The sequence below is a fragment of the Phycodurus eques genome, chromosome 7 (genome assembly GCF_024500275.1).
Source record: "Phycodurus eques isolate BA_2022a chromosome 7, UOR_Pequ_1.1, whole genome shotgun sequence".
NCBI classification, from domain to species: Eukaryota; Metazoa; Chordata; class Actinopteri; order Syngnathiformes; family Syngnathidae; genus Phycodurus; species Phycodurus eques.
In genome coordinates, this window is record NC_084531.1 from 11,234,282 (window position 1) to 11,251,112 (window position 16,831).

General features: G+C 39.9%; 1 protein-coding gene across 2 annotated transcripts in view; it reads right to left on the reverse strand.

Annotated features, from left to right (window-relative positions):
• rsrc1 (arginine/serine-rich coiled-coil 1) overlaps positions 1-16,831 on the reverse strand; it is a 215,096-nt gene that overhangs the window by 119,295 nt on the left and 78,970 nt on the right. For both annotated transcript variants that reach the window (XM_061681559.1, XM_061681558.1), the window contains one exon: positions 11,931-11,967. In XM_061681559.1, the coding sequence (XP_061537543.1) occupies positions 11,931-11,967 (37 nt within the window). The remainder of the gene's footprint in view (positions 1-11,930; positions 11,968-16,831) is intronic.

Sequence of the window (16,831 nt, forward strand, 5' to 3'; positions counted from 1 at the left end):
TGACTCTGGCTTCACTGGATACACTCAGCTGTAACAAAGTGGCGTACATAACATAAAACACGATAAGGATAAAATAAAACTGACGATAACAAAATAATGAAATATTTTCAAATCTAAAATATAATTCTGCGCTGTCTTAGACCAAATGGTCCCAGTCCTTGTGTTGGATACCTCCTCTTATGCAAGCAGCCCGTTGGTGGTCTCAAGGTGTTTGCGGTCAGACTCCCCAAAAACATTGGCATTAGGGATGCACCAGTACCAATACTGTACTGTACATCTATACTCGTAATCAGAAAAACGCTCCGATACTATGACACCCGATACAGGTCTGTCATACGAACTATACTACAGGCACATTTTAAACAGTTAACCATCTTAACAGTCATACAAATGTAAATGAACAATTCTGAACAGTAACGGATGGCTGGACAGATACATACTTTATTCATTGAGAAAAATTAAAAAGACAGACTTTAATGACAAGCGTTTGGATAATGAATCATGTTGCAGATGTGCCACACCCAGCTCACTTTATAATATTCCTAAATTTCACACAAATGTAAAAATAAGTTAAACTCCATCAAACTTCATGTAAGTTTGACGGAGTTTAACTTTTTTTTTTTTTTTCAAGACCAAGTCAATCTTAAAAAAATACAAATAAAAAAAATAGTGCAGTGATCGGCCTTGGCAGAGGTCCTCACAAATGTTTTAGGAAGACAGTTGACTGACTCCAGCTCTGCTTCTCTGAGTCTTCTCTTTGCCGCCTTTGGCCATCTGCTGACCCAGCATGCTTTGCTTTGTCTGGTCAGCCTCGGGCCTAATAATAACAATAATAGCCTCTCGGAGCAGCTCTCCATAATAAATAGATGACGTTTCCTGCGTGCCGTGCCTCGTTATGGACAACGTAGCATTGTTTTTACCCAGCCAAGTGAGGCTTATTTATTTGGCTAATGGCTTGTGTTTATTTTTGACTAATGGGACAGACGCAGGGCACTTAGGCTCAGCAAAGTATGTCCGTCAACACTGTGGTGAGGTCAGCGAGCACGAGCCGAGCGGACTTCCTCCTCCTCTGTGCATGTCAAGAGCTCAGGCCCTGAGTCATGCATGAATAATTGAAATGGAGTGGTAATGTTGGTATTAACAGGACTGGGGCATCAACTTTTTAAAGGAAGAATGCACAATTATTTATTTACCAATATACAACTAAGCAATGTGCCGTGAGCGACATTAGCGCTACCCGTGGCTCGAGTTGAACGTCATTGGCGTTTTTACATTGCGTTCCTCATTCACTCCAACATCATCACTTAACTTCATCTTTTCGGCGCTACTCCTTCACACTTTCACGGAAATGGAAGGACCTCACTCTATAGTGGAACTGATACTCAATAGTCATCTCATTATATAGCATAATATAGCATGGCCTTCCTCTGCCTCATCTTCCTCTGCCTCTGAAAAACAGATAGATGCGACCACCAAAAGAGGACAGGAGAAAACTGTCTCTGAGAAAATGTAATATTTCTGTTTTTAATATCAAGGTCTATAAGATCAGGGCAGAGATGGGTTCCATGGCAATATGTTTATTTAGATATTTTATAGGGGGGGGAATCTGCCTATCAGTGTATGTATTGGGAGGGGCAAACTGCTGTTTCGGAGCTCATCGTATATGAAAAATAATGTTGTGTATGGCTATACTTTTATATACATTGTCAATATGGCATCAGGGCTCTTTTACAATGTGCCATACTTCAGGCCTGAGCTAACAGCATTTTATGGCCCACCAGCAGTTCATCTTCATGTCTCAGGCAGGCAGAAGCAGTGCATAATAATGTCGTTTCCTGCCTCCAAATGCTATTTCACGGGCCGGGGCTCATTTCTCAAACTTCACTACTTTTACAATTTCCCAAACTTTTATTCCCGTCATTATTACCAACAAGATTTCATTACATATTTAGAATGTAAACAAGTCTGAGTAATGACACTCTCCCGTCCGTCTCCCCAGGAACGGTTCCCCCCTCTGATCGCTCTCAACACACACACACACACACCAACTCGCGTGGTATCATACAACGGCAACATACTGCAGTTTACTCACACACAGATACAGGAAAAGTACAAATATATGCGCTTGTAAAGTGCTACAAACAAGATGCAACTCAAAGGAGTGTGTGCACATGCATGTATGTGGTCTGGATAAAGGAGGGGGGAGGGTTTTACCCTCAACTCACATAAATCATGTAGAAGAAAAATGAGCAAATCTGCGAGCTAACTCATCTCCTCTCCATCCAGAGAAATGAAATTCACGGGAATACCTATCAAAACTGCAATCATCCAGAGATAATATCTTCTTTGGTCTATCTGCACTTTCTGATTTAATTTCCTCCATGCCCTTGACATCCAGCGATAGCATTAAGATGAAGCACGTACAGTAAGGGAGTAGTTCTCAACACTTATTGATATATGACACAGCCGGACCTAAGGTAATGTCATCATTTGAAAATTAATGTAGTTGTTCTTTTGTTTAGGGAGTTTTCTGTGGGGGTAACAATAAAGATGATGAACATGAAGGTAGTCGTGGGTGCGTATTAGCAAATGAGAAAGAAGTCTTGGGTGTGTGTCGCACCTTGAATGACATGCAATTACATGCAGGCCTACCCAAAATCGGGGGGTGGGGGAGTGTCAATCAAATTACTCCATTTAGCGGTGACATCCAGATGAGAAACCCCCTGCCGCCACCTCCCGCTCTACACCCCCAATGCCACATCAAATATCATGCAATCATTAGTGTAATAAACACGGAAATCTGTTTGCTGATTATCAACAGCCAGCTGCTTCATCCCCCTCCAATTTCTGTTATCTCACTAGAACTGCCTTCACCTTTTTATACTCTGGAATTATATTTATAGAGAAGGAAACCAAAATAAAAATTAAAAAAAAGTATCACATGTGATGATCATGTTTTTATTTTATTTTATTTTTATTTTTTTTCCAAAGCCCTGAACTCTCCCCAACTTCTTGCACTCTGGGTCACCCATAGTGTGTTGACAGGTTGGATTCCCTCACTGAGTCCGCATCTTCTGCAGCTGCCCGTCACTGTCTGTCATTAGGACAACCAGGCTAGCAGTCTCCGTAAACTCTTCAACTCATCGAGGGACGTCATCAAGCACGGCTCAAGTCAACAAGGTGTGAGATGTACGGCGAGCCTGTGTCCTGACACCAACTTTTTGTAGAATACCGTACATCAAAACTTAAAAAGCAGCGAGTGTGTTCTGTTACAAACGGTACTAAAAACTTTTACATTATGTTAGCCTAACTGTATAATTGCCTTAGTCGTTAACTTACTGTCTCAATCAATATCAATAAAAAATACCAATGCACTTGCTAAAAATGTAGTTTTTTGTCTTTATGTCTGTGTTGATTCGCAGTCATTCACAATGCTTCAATCGAGGCACCTTTACTCTTCTTGTTTGTTTAATTTGTGGTGTTTTTTTTAATTTTAAAATGTATAACTTGGGCTATAATGTATAACTTGGGCTATAGGCTAATGAATATCTTTTTCTCACTTTCCACAGTTCAGTATTATTAATATTTGGCACACACTACCGGTCAAAAGTTTTAGAACACCCCCATTTTTCCTGTTTATTTTAAAGTAAAATTTATGCAGTTCAATTTCTCATTTTACAAATAAAATAAAACTATTTGTACTTGTAGGCTGTGCTGCTTTCACTCTTTTGTCTAAAATATGGAGACTGTACTTCAAAAGCAGTCAAACATTTTAGAACATGCCTATTTTTTCAATTTTTTTATTTTTTAAAATGAAAGTCAAGTAGTTCAAATCCAATGAATAGGTTGAAATGGTACAAACTTAGATAAGTGGTGAACTTCCAGAGGTTGAACAAACTAGGCAGTTACTTAAAACTGAAAAATAATGTGCAAAACTATGCTAAAAAGGCAAAGTCTCCAGACTAACTATAAACACAACAAAAGAGTGAAAGCAACACACAGTTATGGGAACTTCCACAACAGAGTTGGGAATAACTTTCTGAAGAATATTTGACTTTCATTTTAGAAATAATGCCACAAGTGTGATCAGTTTTTCTCTCTGCCCAAGGTGGCGACTTTAATGAGTCAAAGGTTTAGAATACATTTGTGTTTGTAGATTGATTCAATGATTTATTTTGTAACTTGAATTTTTTCCCCTTGCTTTCATTTCAGAGTAAAATGAGAAATTAAACTGCATAAATTTCAATTTACTGCGATTGGCTGGCAACCAGTTCAGGGTGTACCCCGCCTCCTGCCCGATGATAGCTGGGATAGGCTCCAGCACGCCCGCGACCCTAGTGAGGAGAAGCGGCTCAGAAAATGGATTGATGGATGGAAATTTCAATTTAAAAAGAGCTGGAAAAATTGGGGTGTTTGAAAAGGTGTGACCACCGGTGTATTTCTGTGCGATAACGAATGAAGTTTCAAGAATAAGTAAGTCATAGGGTCACTGGTTCATCGTTAGGGTTATGGACACACTACAAAAATGAGCTGATAAAAATCCAAGAAAATAAATGTGAAGCTAATGTACTCGAGGCTCCTTGGGGCAATATTTTCTCCAGTATTTAAGCTAGAGAATATTACTTTGGCAGCTTTGTAACAAAACTCAAAAACAGTTACAATTAAACTGAAAAAGAAATTACTGTTATGTTTAATTTTATACAGTACAGAGAATTTATTTTATTAATATTTACCTCTTAGATGGGGGTTATTTTCATACAGTATTTGTCTCTGTGCAACCTCAGATCGACAGTTTTTGATAGACAACTTCTTCCAAGGGTGTTTCAGTGAAAATCCATGCTGTGATTTATAAAAAAAAAAAAAAAAAAACAGCAGACTGTTATAATTGTTCTTGTGTAGGATTGTATCATATTTTGTTCCCATTTCAGCTAGCCTACTGGAGTTTTTAATGTATCGGTTTTGCAGGTATAAAATGTTTAAACCTTGAAGGCGGTCTGTGGTGTCTCTCAGAATGCTTTCTTCCTACCAAGAAGCCTTCTATATCCCAGACCCACTACCTCCACTGTTTTTCCTTACTCTTCTTCTTTATATGTCCCCTGGCAGTGTGCCTGGAAAAATGTTGAAGCAGAGCTCCAAAGTTAACCTGCGATCACGACAAGGTTGTGTTGTAGCGTATTGATAAAGCGGCATGATTTTTCTTCCGCTTCATTCTATAAACCGCATGGACTGATTAGCAGCTGCGGGGCTGCCTCATTCACTATGGCTCCTTTCACATTCTTCTGAGTCGAGCAAAGCAACATTGGAGTCACACTCAAGGGCTATCGCCTCACTGCTTCTGTATAAAAGCACACAGCTAAAACGTTATGCACTGGGAGCAATTATCTTCACTCTTTTACTCTTTGTTCTCTCACATTCGCGCGGTCTGCTGAGATACGAGAACAAAACACACACTACAACAAATACAAATCGGAATTACCCATCTAATGGCAAGAACAATTGACTATTTTCAGAGGAATACATTGAATTAGTATAGCGCCTAGTTACAGTAACTGTAATGTCAAGGCAATCTTTTTAGATAAACCCATATGACAAACACAAGCAGTCTGCTACAGTCTCCGGTCGGCCTATTCGATTATTTAGATGAACGCTTTCATTTTAACCTGTGTAGTATTTATGGTAATGCAAAGAACAATCATGTTCACAGTATCTCTGCCTACTTAACACAACCCAGCCAATCAAATAATTTATTCAAAGAAGCCTTACGAAGCAGTCAAGTGGTAAGGAGATAAGTCCAAGGAAACAGGTTTAGTGATTAACTCAAGTGTGTGTTTTGTTTTTACAATATGAACAGTGCAATAGGGGTTGAACCGATTAGTCGACTTTACTACTCAATTTCCAATGGGCCAATTTGTAGATGACTTTCAAATCGTCCCGTCTGCTGCTCTGTGGAGCAATGAAACAAGGCGACACAGTCTTTATACATCTGTGAGTACAAAAATAAGATGGTTAAGGGAGGGGAATAGCAGTTAACTTCGCTAACTTCAGCAATTCCGATTCCAATTCCACTTCTTTGTTTCCTTTCAGCGTGTCCCGTTAGGAGTCGCCACGGTGTGTCATCCTTTTCCATGCAAGCTTATCATCGAGCATCTAGTCTTAAAATATTTATACCAGCAGGACCGTGGGACTGGCGACGAGGAACAAAGGCAGCGGTACGATGTGAAGCTCCATCTTCGTTGCCAAAATGTTCTGTCCAATAACGCACAAGCAACAACTGTGTAATAACTATTTATTCATATCACAACCCGCACAAACATCACACTTGTGTCACTTTCCGACACTATATCGTTAACAGTACGGAATACGGCCGTACGATGAAACAAGTGTGGAAAGATTTTACAAAAAAAATGAGACAAGATCACTTGCAAAACATGGAAGTCTATCCTCAAATACAATACAAACACAAGTAAAATGGAAACAGTGAAGGAGAGGAATGCTTAATTTTTGGAAGCATGGCAACAATGTCCAATCTAACAAAATGCTATGCCATGGAATACAGGATGACACCGGCCGGTTTGATGAAGAGAAACATGAACAGGGTACCCACTAATTACGCCAACTACATTCAGCGTAATGGTGAGCTGTATTTTTAATCATTTGATTTTATTTGTATATTCCTGTCCCTCTAAATAATTTTTCATGTGAAATCTGTCCATCGACCAAAAAAGGTTGGGGACTGCTCGACTGTGCTGAGAAAACATCAATGGTGTCATTGATTAATCGACTTCGACTTTTTCACATTATAGTAGACTACAAAAACACCCGACAATGCTATCAATTAAATAATCAATTGCAAACATACTTTGACTAACGTAATTTGACCAATATGAATGTAAATAGCATGCTGGTGAAATCATTATGACAAGCATGAAAAAACGGGCCTGCCAACAAACAGCAGTCACATTTTTACTCTCCATTATGTGTCTCGTGTCTACAAAGTTGAAGTAGTTTTTAATTACCGTAATTTCTCGTGTATAATGCACACCCATATATAATGCGCACCCCCAAAGTTGACCTCAAAATTCTGGAAAACCCTTCTACCTATGTATAATGCATTTTTACAATACATGATTTTGCTTCTACCCATATGATCAAAACATGAGGTATTTTTTTCAAATAATTATTCTGAAGTTAAACACTTTATTTGAACATGTAATACTTTATTTACTTGCTCTTATTTTGAAATTCATAGCCTTACTTTTATTTAGTAAATGAGAAAACACACAGTTGTGCGCATATGTTTGATTACCCAGGCAGAATTTGTAAGATGGGTACAATTCTTTAAAGAAAACATGAAGGGCTGGGCGAAACAATTTTATTTTAATGGGATTCAAATTAAACTGTCAAGCATTTCAGAAACGCAATCTCATTAAACAAAACATAACCATAAAGAAATGAATGATGGTTGTTGTCCAGTCATTTTTTAAAAAATAAATAAATAAAAATGTGTCACAAATTCTGTCAGAGTAACATATTTTCACGACCATAAGGCGCATTTAAAAGTCTTAAATTTTCTCCAAAATGGACGGGGTGCCTTATAATGCGGCGCACCTTGTGTGTGCACCGAGTTCCAACATCTATAAATGTTGTGTGATGAGCGCTCCGCTTGACTCATTTGTTTTTTTGTTTTTTTACTTTTAGTTGACCGCTTGACTGACTGGGAGCATTTCCTGCCGACACCCTGCTTATACAGAGGAAAAGCGGATGTGGCTGAGGACAGCATGTGGACGTAAAGGAGGAAGGGTGCGTGAAGGAGGACGCTAAAGCCATGCCCCCAGTAGGTATATAGTGTGCAATGTGCAAAACACCATCGGTTTGGCTAAAGACCCCCTGAAATGGCATCTACGAAGAGACACGCTTACGAAGCACAGTTTAAACTGCAAGCTATAAGATCAACGAATCCACGGTTTGCAAGTGGAGGATGCAGGAAAACGAGCTTCGCCAAGTCAAGACGACGAAGCTGAGTTTCCGCAGAAAAAGAAGACAAACAAAACGCGGAAACAAGGCGAGGTGGCCCGAGTTGGAAGACCAACTCGAGCAATAGATTAATTAGCAAAGAACAGCTAGCGTACGTTTTACCATGCCTGCTCCCAATAATACGGTGCGCCTTATGTATGTGTTAAATACAGAAATAGACCACGTAACTGAGACTGCGCCTTTTAATACGGTGCGCCTTATGGTCGTGAAAACACGGTATGCAAACTTATGACCACAACTGTACATACAGGATATGCAGTCATACGTACTCCTGTCATATTGGAATGAAAGTGTAGGCTACATCTTTTTCATAACCTTTAGGTGGCGGTGACATTGTAATGAAAGTGTACAGCTTTTTCATAACCTCTAGATGGAGGCATACATTTATACAATGTGAAATCTTTTTCATTTTCCCCCTCTACCTATGTATAATGCACACTACAGACACTTGACAATGTTTTTTTTTTTGGGGGGTGCGCATTATACACGAGAAAATACGGTATTTTGTGTTATTATACAGTGATTAACTTCTCTTAAACCTTCAATGCTAAAACGCTACTAAAACAATAGCTTCAACAACTCACTGCTTATTGAGACCCTGTACTATTGTCTTCACTTTTTTGTGACATTGTTTTAATTATTTATCATTACAGAAACGGACACATGAATAATCGAGGAGGGGGGAACATTTTGGACAGGCTTCAAATCTATGAACAATTTGAACACTTCCTAAAATAAAGCTGTTATTAAGAAGAACGCTCCAAACAAAACAGATTGATTAATAAAAGAGTGATGGTTTTACTCCAACAGTTTCAAGACAGGGATCTAAAAGAATAATATGTCTCAGGCTTAGTTGGGTTGACACACTCATCTGGCGAGCAGTACATCAACAAAGAGTCATAAATGACTGTTTGGAAATCTGTTGGGATGTTTATGTGAGCGACTGAGAGGGAACTACATTTTGAACACTTCTACAAGTCTTCCTCAGGGGGGAAAACATGCTCCATTATTTACTGTTCCCAGTCCCCAGTCGTAATCAAGAGCACTGAGCTCCTCAGGCAGGTGAGTGCCGGGGTGCAATCTCCCTATAAGTATAAACACACCCATAAATTCAAAAACGTCGCCACAGTTGCGGGGGTTGAATTCCTCGAGACGTTTTGCACAAAATGTATGATGATAAATGAATGCATGTGTGCTTTTATCACTGTGTGTGGGTAAATGTTCAAATGCAACGCAATGTTAAAAATATACTCGAGCGTATAAAACCCAACGCCTGCAAAAAGTGATGTTGAATAGGATGCTGCTGCACAAATCTTTAATATATTTGCTAAAAATCTAACTACACTTATTGGAAATGTACACAAAATGATAAAGATTCTATCTTGACAAAGATAATGACTTTTGATGGACATGGTCTAACAGACGCAATGTCTCAATTAATTACTGCTTGTCTCAATTCCGTTACGGGATTAATAAATCTACCTACCTGTCTCTTTGTCTGTCTGTCTGATCACCTCATCAATTTGCTATTGCAGTAACATTCCAAACTGTCATCCAATTATAAAGAGACCCACTGTTACCCACTTTACAATAAAATTAAAAGTAACACTGCTCACTCTTTGAAGACACCTGTCAGACATATAAAGGGCATGAGGTCTTAGTTACAAAACAAAACAAAAGAAACCCATGCTTTAATATTGTATTCAGAACAACCATCCATTTTCTGAACCGCTTCTCCTCACTAGGGTCGCGGGCGTGCTGGAGCCTATCCCAGCTATCATTGGGCAGGAGGCGGGGTACACCCTGAACTGGTTGCCAGCCAATCGCAGGGCACAAACAAACAAACAACCATTCGCACCCACAGTCTAACCTACGGGCAATTTAGAGTCTCCAATTAATGCATGTTTTTGGCATGTGGGAGGAAATCAGAGTGCCTGAAGAAAACCCACGCAGGCACGAGGAGAACATGCAAACTCCACACAGGCGGGGCCGGGGATTGAACCCCGGTCCTCAGACCGGTGAGGCTGACGCTCTAACCAGTCGGGTATTCAGATCAGCCTTTCCCAAATTTACTAAGCCACGCACACCCTTCAACAATCCGCACACTCGTGCATCGCCACGAGTGTACAGTACTGTACAGGTGTTCCACTTATCAATTTTACTGTATATTGTTGCATACATTGAAATTAAAACACACAAGCTAGGTGTACACATGCAGTAGTTAGGTTGATTTTGTATAATAAAAGAACACTGGCTGACTGAACTGCATTTTAGTTTTTGAGTTTGAAAATTCTATTTTATAGAGTACATAACTCATATCCAGTTAAGGAATTCCTACTTTCCTACATACAGCAGAGTGTAAATTAAATTTTCCCTTGAGGGATCACACATGGTATAATAAATCAGAAACCTAAACAAAACATGCATGTTTTAGAATGTGGGAGGTCGCCAGAGTGCCCGAATAAAAAACCTACGCAACCACGGTGGGAACATGCAAACTCTACACTAGAAGGTCAGAAATTACATTTAAACCAAAAATCTGAAAACTGTGTGGCAGACTGTCCCAATCATGTCAAACAAAATTGAGTGACTTAACTGTATACTGTACATACTGTACATACTGTGAACGATTCTTCAGTCACTGCAAATATAGGTTTTTCAGTTATAGCTGTTTTATTATACTAATTTAAGATGAGTGCCTCTTATGCGCTGAAGATTCACTTTCTATTGCTATGCACAAAATGATTAATATTGTTAATCCACGTAACACGCTCTTGAATTATTCACATTACCTTTTTAAGGAGCGCCGCATTATTGCATCTATCTATATCCCCATCAACTTGTTCAGATCTTCTCTATGTAACTTGCTTTGGATGTCCAACCATCTTATCGTTTGAGATTCAATTAGAATTATCAACATTATACTTGATAGAGGGATTCTGGTCATCACTTAATAATGTGATACACACAGTACGTTTCAGTACCAAGAAAGTAAGTCCACTCCAGGTCTAAATCCAAGGATGGATATTAACCACAAAATATATCATGTTGTCTGGGTTTTAAGAACTGATGCCTCAACAATGCATTGGTTAATCATTAGTACCAATGAGGTTGCATTGCATTGCACTGCACAGCAGTCGTCAAAATGCTTGCACGGGTAACTTGTTTCATGCACTCAGGGATCATAAAGTATGTAATTTTCTCCACCCAAATCACTTCTTGATAAAGTCAGAAATATGATGAATATCACATACGAACACACATGTATGACCATCTGCAGCAAAAAGTGAAGACACAACAAGCCACTGTTCAATTCATCACATCAGATGGTGGCTGCATTGCAGAGTTAGAAAACGGTTTGAATGTGGAGGTCAAACATCACTGTGGCATATTCAGGGTCATTTGCGTAGTGCAGTGTGGGTGTGTGTGTGTAGGTGTGCGTGTACAATTTAGTATGCAGTGGGGCCAGGGCGTGCGACATCCGTAGAGAACCAGGACCCTCGCTGACCCCCGTCTATAATTCATCTGGTAGAATAAGAGGCCAAAAGGAAAACCTTGGTTCTTTCTCACCCAAAAAGAGGAGTGAGAACCTTTTCACTTTGTTGCGTGGCACTGTGACCTCATATTAAAGCAAGAAAGAGAGAAAGCCTAGAAATGGACATTAAATTTTCAGGTTTTGTCCCAGGAGAGTTTCCAATGGGCTCTCATGATTATCGATGTGTGAAGACCATGTGTGTGTGTTTCAAGGAACGTGAAGACAATTTGAATGGTACGATTACTCTAATTGTCATAATTTTCTGTTGCGCTGCTCTCTCAGTCTATCATTTGGCAACTTATTTCACAAAGTCGATGTTAAAGTGTGTGTGTGTGTGTGCATGTTATCAAATAGAACTTACCAGATGTTCCAATCCTGCTTTCATGCTCTCAGCATCTCTGCAACACAAGAGCATATTTCCAAACTTGAAGTTCTCACATACACACAAACAAAAATTATCGACTTTTCAATTAAGTATTCCATTGAGCACCATGCAGATTAATGTGGCTATTCGGATCTAGCGCAACCATAGCTGGCACCATGTTGCTTCTCTTTCGATTGCAAGCTAGTTGAGAGGCAATTAAGGAGCATCTGCTGGGTGCACACAAGTAGTGCACTCCCATTTTGGCTCAAATGCTTCAGGACGCAATTAATCACTAATCAATTACATCAATTCATTCTTAGTTTTGATTATTAATATGCCCATCCCAATACAAAATGACACGAAGGACATTATCCAGTCAGGAAACGCAAACTAGAACATCTGAACTTTGTTTGGGGTTCATCAGAGGCACTTTAAACAGTGGCAGGTGTGGACCGACTCCCATTTAAAATGAGTTTCAATTGTGACTGGTTATTTCTGAACGCTGCCATATCCTCTCTTGAAACTTATTTTTTTTCCAATTGGGTTCTACAGGTTATAGGTCATGTTAATCGTGGCTGAAGTTTTGAAATGTACATATGCATCAACTAAATTCACAAATTCAAAACACTATCCAAGTGCAATATTTTTAAAATTATAAACTATTTAGCTAGTTCTGTCACACAAATGCATTGTCAACTATTTGAGTCATTTTTTTCAAGCCAACTAATGAAATAGGTCACGACCTGTATAGTTGTAAAAAGATAAGATGGTCTTGATTGCATTAAGTTGCTCGAAAGGGTACAAGATTCAGCTTTTTTGTCTATTTGTATGAGTCTGGTTGACACTATGGAAAGCTTATAATTAATAATAATAATAATAACAATAGTAATTAATAATAGTACAATGAAGACAGTGGAAGTGGCAGAATGGCATGGCAGGCGGGAAATGTGTTTGCGTGTGTGGAAAGTTGGGGGAGGGAAAGGCAAATTGGCAGTAAATAATAGATGCAATTTTGGCATATTTCAAATTTGCAGCAGTGGAAATCAAAAGATCAAGAGAATACAAACAGTCTCCGATCTCAGCACCTCAACCAACTCTGGTCCCCATTACTGACAACTGTGTGTGTGTGTGTGTGTGTGTGTGTGTGCGCACGCATGAAGAGAGGGGAAGGCTTATCGACAGACTTCAGTTGCTAATGCAGCCAGCAGCATCACAGTGTAAATCTATACCATCTCTAAAATTACATACTGTCTAACACACCCCCACCACCCCTTACCATTTCCTCCAAAAAAATCCATCCATCTATCCATCAATCACATCGGGTTTCCATAAACGCGGTCATTCCCACATCATTAATTTCAAATAAGGTCTGATAGAACGATATGAAGATAGAAAGAATGATAAAAAGGATGACTAAGAAGAAATGCAGAGAAACAGCAGGAAATGAGGCAGACAGAGTAGAACTACCACAGCATAGCAACGTGAATCACCAGAAAAGAAGACGTCATACAAAATGTAAACTAATCTTTAATACTGCTTAGAGAAGTTGTTCAGTGAGTCAATTTAATTAATCTAAAATACTGCTTATGTGCATCACTAGGTGCTGCTGTTTTGGTGAGTGACAGAGTTCAAATTGGCTCAGCATTCAACTCTGTTTGTGTGTGAGCAATTGTGTCTATGACCTGTGATCATTTCAATTACTATTGTTTTTTTCCCTGAGTACAAAAGGGAAGAGTCTATTCAGGGAAAGGTGCCTGTTTTTGTTGTTTTTTTTTCTCAAGTGGAAAACTCATCTGTGAGACACAGTGTATAGAGTTCGGTACACTATTTGAGTAAATAGAGTTTGGCGGACGAGCCACTGATTTATTTTTACTCTTACTATTTTACTTTGTTCATGAGTAGAAGGGGAACATATCTATTTGGGGGGGGAGGCGTTTATTTGTTCAGATGTACGACTCCCCTGCAAGAGACAGTGTCCAGAGTAGGGGACACAAGCTGAGAAAATACAGTCAGCCGGTTGATAGTTAGATTTCCTTACTTTTTCATAAGGGAAAGTTTACGCTTGTATTTAGGGAGAGAAATTTATTTTTTTCAAGTGGATGACTCACCTGCTCGACATGCCTCTAGAGTAGGGGACACTAGTTGAGAAAATACAGTCAGGCGGTCAAGAGATATATTCTTTTACTTTTGTCCTGAGGGGGAAAGGGAACGTATCTATTTGGGGAGAGGCGTTTATTTGTTCAGATGGACGACTCACCCACAGAGATGTCCAGTGTAGGTGACACAAGTTAAGAAAATAGTCTGTTGGTCGATACGTAGATTGACTTACGTTTTCCTGAGGGGAAAAGGACAGGCGTCTATTTAGGACTCAACTGTGAGGCATGGCAATAGAGTAGGGCACACTGAGAAAATACGGTCAGTTGGTCGAGAGATAGATTTACTGTTGTCTGAGGTGATAAGGGGAGGTTTTTATTTGGGGAAAGGCATTTATTTTTTCAAGTGGATGACACACCTGAAAACTTACTGTGACACGGTGCTGATTAAAGTAGGGACCATTATTGAGGAAATATAAAAAAGAAAGGTAGCTATATAGAAGGAAAAGACAGCATCTTCTTATATGATAAAATCATCTTTGATACTGTATGGTTCATATGTGTTAAGACTCCAGTAGGTGCTGCTATTTTGATTAGCAACAAATGGGATCAACAGTGTTCGTGTGTGAGCGATAACTTCTATAATCTCAGATAATTACATATACTACCCTTTTGACCCCCGAGTGGCAAAATGGATGTGTCTAATTGAGGGAGGTGTTTATTTGTTCAAGATAGACAGATCGATGGATGGATAACTTCCCTTGAGGGAAATTAAGAAAATATAAAGCGGCAACGAAAGTAAAGGGTCAAAAGGTAACCATGAAAACCCGTTTGTTGTTCCCGTCTTCTCAGCAGCACAAAGTCGACCACTTAAGGCCAACTTCATCTGGACTGTAATTACATTACACTGTGACAAACACCCCACCACATTCATTATACTTGGCGGGGTACACGGCATGCTGACAGCAAGACATTTGTTACCGTGCTGACAGTATGTGTAATCCGCTAATGAAGCGCAATTAGCGGGAAACAATCTAACAGGGGAGAAACGGACACGCTCCCATCCCTCCTCCTCTTTCAGCATTTTTTCAATTTCTTCTCTTTATTTTGCAACATATTTTATGATTAAAACCCTCATTTTTAATTGCATTTAATCAGCTACTCTTTAAATGTTGTCTTGACTTCACAGTGGGGGCGAGCTAAGCAGTGATGGTAGTCTATTTAACATGCTCATCCCTATGTTCAAAACATCATATAATCTGATGAGGTCTGCAGGGAGCAAGCGCTCAGTTTCTCCTAATCCTATCCCAATCCTCACCCCTCCTCCTTTCTCTGTGCCTTCCACGCAGCGGCGGCATCGATTTCTGAATTACGCCACAATATTAAATAATTAATATACTTGCCGTGATTGATGTTTTGCATTAGGCCCATATTAGGTTATCAATCAAAATCCACTTGGTTTAATGTAATAATATTGAAAATGTGTCAGTGCCTGTTCATCCAATTTGTAGCGCAGCCAGGCCAGATAGTAATGGCAGTGTAGCACAAGGCCTGGGAGACACGGTGGCCTTGCTCGCTACAACAATTGCTGCGCATTACGCAGCTGGCACGGTGCCAGAGCAAAATGGAAGAGAATGAACGATGGGAATCAGGTGGACGGAGGAGTGGTATATGCTAAAATGCGATAGGCTTCGCATGATGGTCATGTTTGGAAAAATAAATTGTAGATGGGAGACATGTTGCAATACAAATCTTTATACTATTTAAACATTATAGAAGTACTTTTGTACCTTTAAAATCCACCTCAGAAACACAATTAGTAACAAGAGCACCATTTCATGACATTCGATCCAAACTATCGAAAATTCTGCCTTCAAAATGTAATAGTCGGCGAGTACTCAAATGTAAGTATGGGTAATTGTACTCGGTCTGAAAAAAATAGGTGCATCCCTATTATCTACTTGTCGACCGTGGATATCCCTGCTATAGTGAAGAAATCTTCACTTTACAGAAATCGGTTTCATAAGGGTTTTTAAAGTATACTTACTGTGATGCCCTCGCATGTGGGAAAGGAGAGCCATGGTTGCTGATGCACTTTTCAGCTGTTTTCAATGCCAGAAGAAGAGTGAAACACAAACCAAATGAGCATGATTACGCAGGAGCTGTTGTCAGCCATAGCTCACCCCCAGACACTCACAAGCAGGCTCACCGTAGCTAGAGCCAAGCGTCCAACCTGATCTGAGATTGAACTTCCCGATGGACCCTCCTCTCCAGCACCCCTAAATAGACCTTACCAGGGAGGGTGAGGACTGTGATCCTCGTGTAGTTGGAACACACTCTCCTGTCATTTCTTAAAAAGGGGGACCACCATCCCAGTCTGCCAATCCAGAGGCACTGTCCCCAATGTCCACACGATGTTGCAGAGGCATATCAACCAGGACAGTCCCACAACATCCAGAGCCTTTAGGAACTCCGGGTGAAACTCATTCGCCACCGAGGAGCTTTTTAACTCATTCCCTGCCATGCCAATTGCACGACATTTTGTAATGCATTAAGTTGAACCATGCAGTGTGAATCCAGTGTAACAGAATTGCTAGCTAACCAGATGGCATCCACGACCCCCAACATTTGATTGTTCCGCATACCTGCCTCCTGACCTGGCTTCTCACCCGGACGCTAAATTAATTACCAGCCAGTCTAAGCATCTCATCAACAAAGTAGAGACACAGGAAACCTGGTTTCTCACCCAGACGTTAAACTAATTAACAGTCATTCCCCCCAGCCAGTCTGAAGATTCGCACCAAC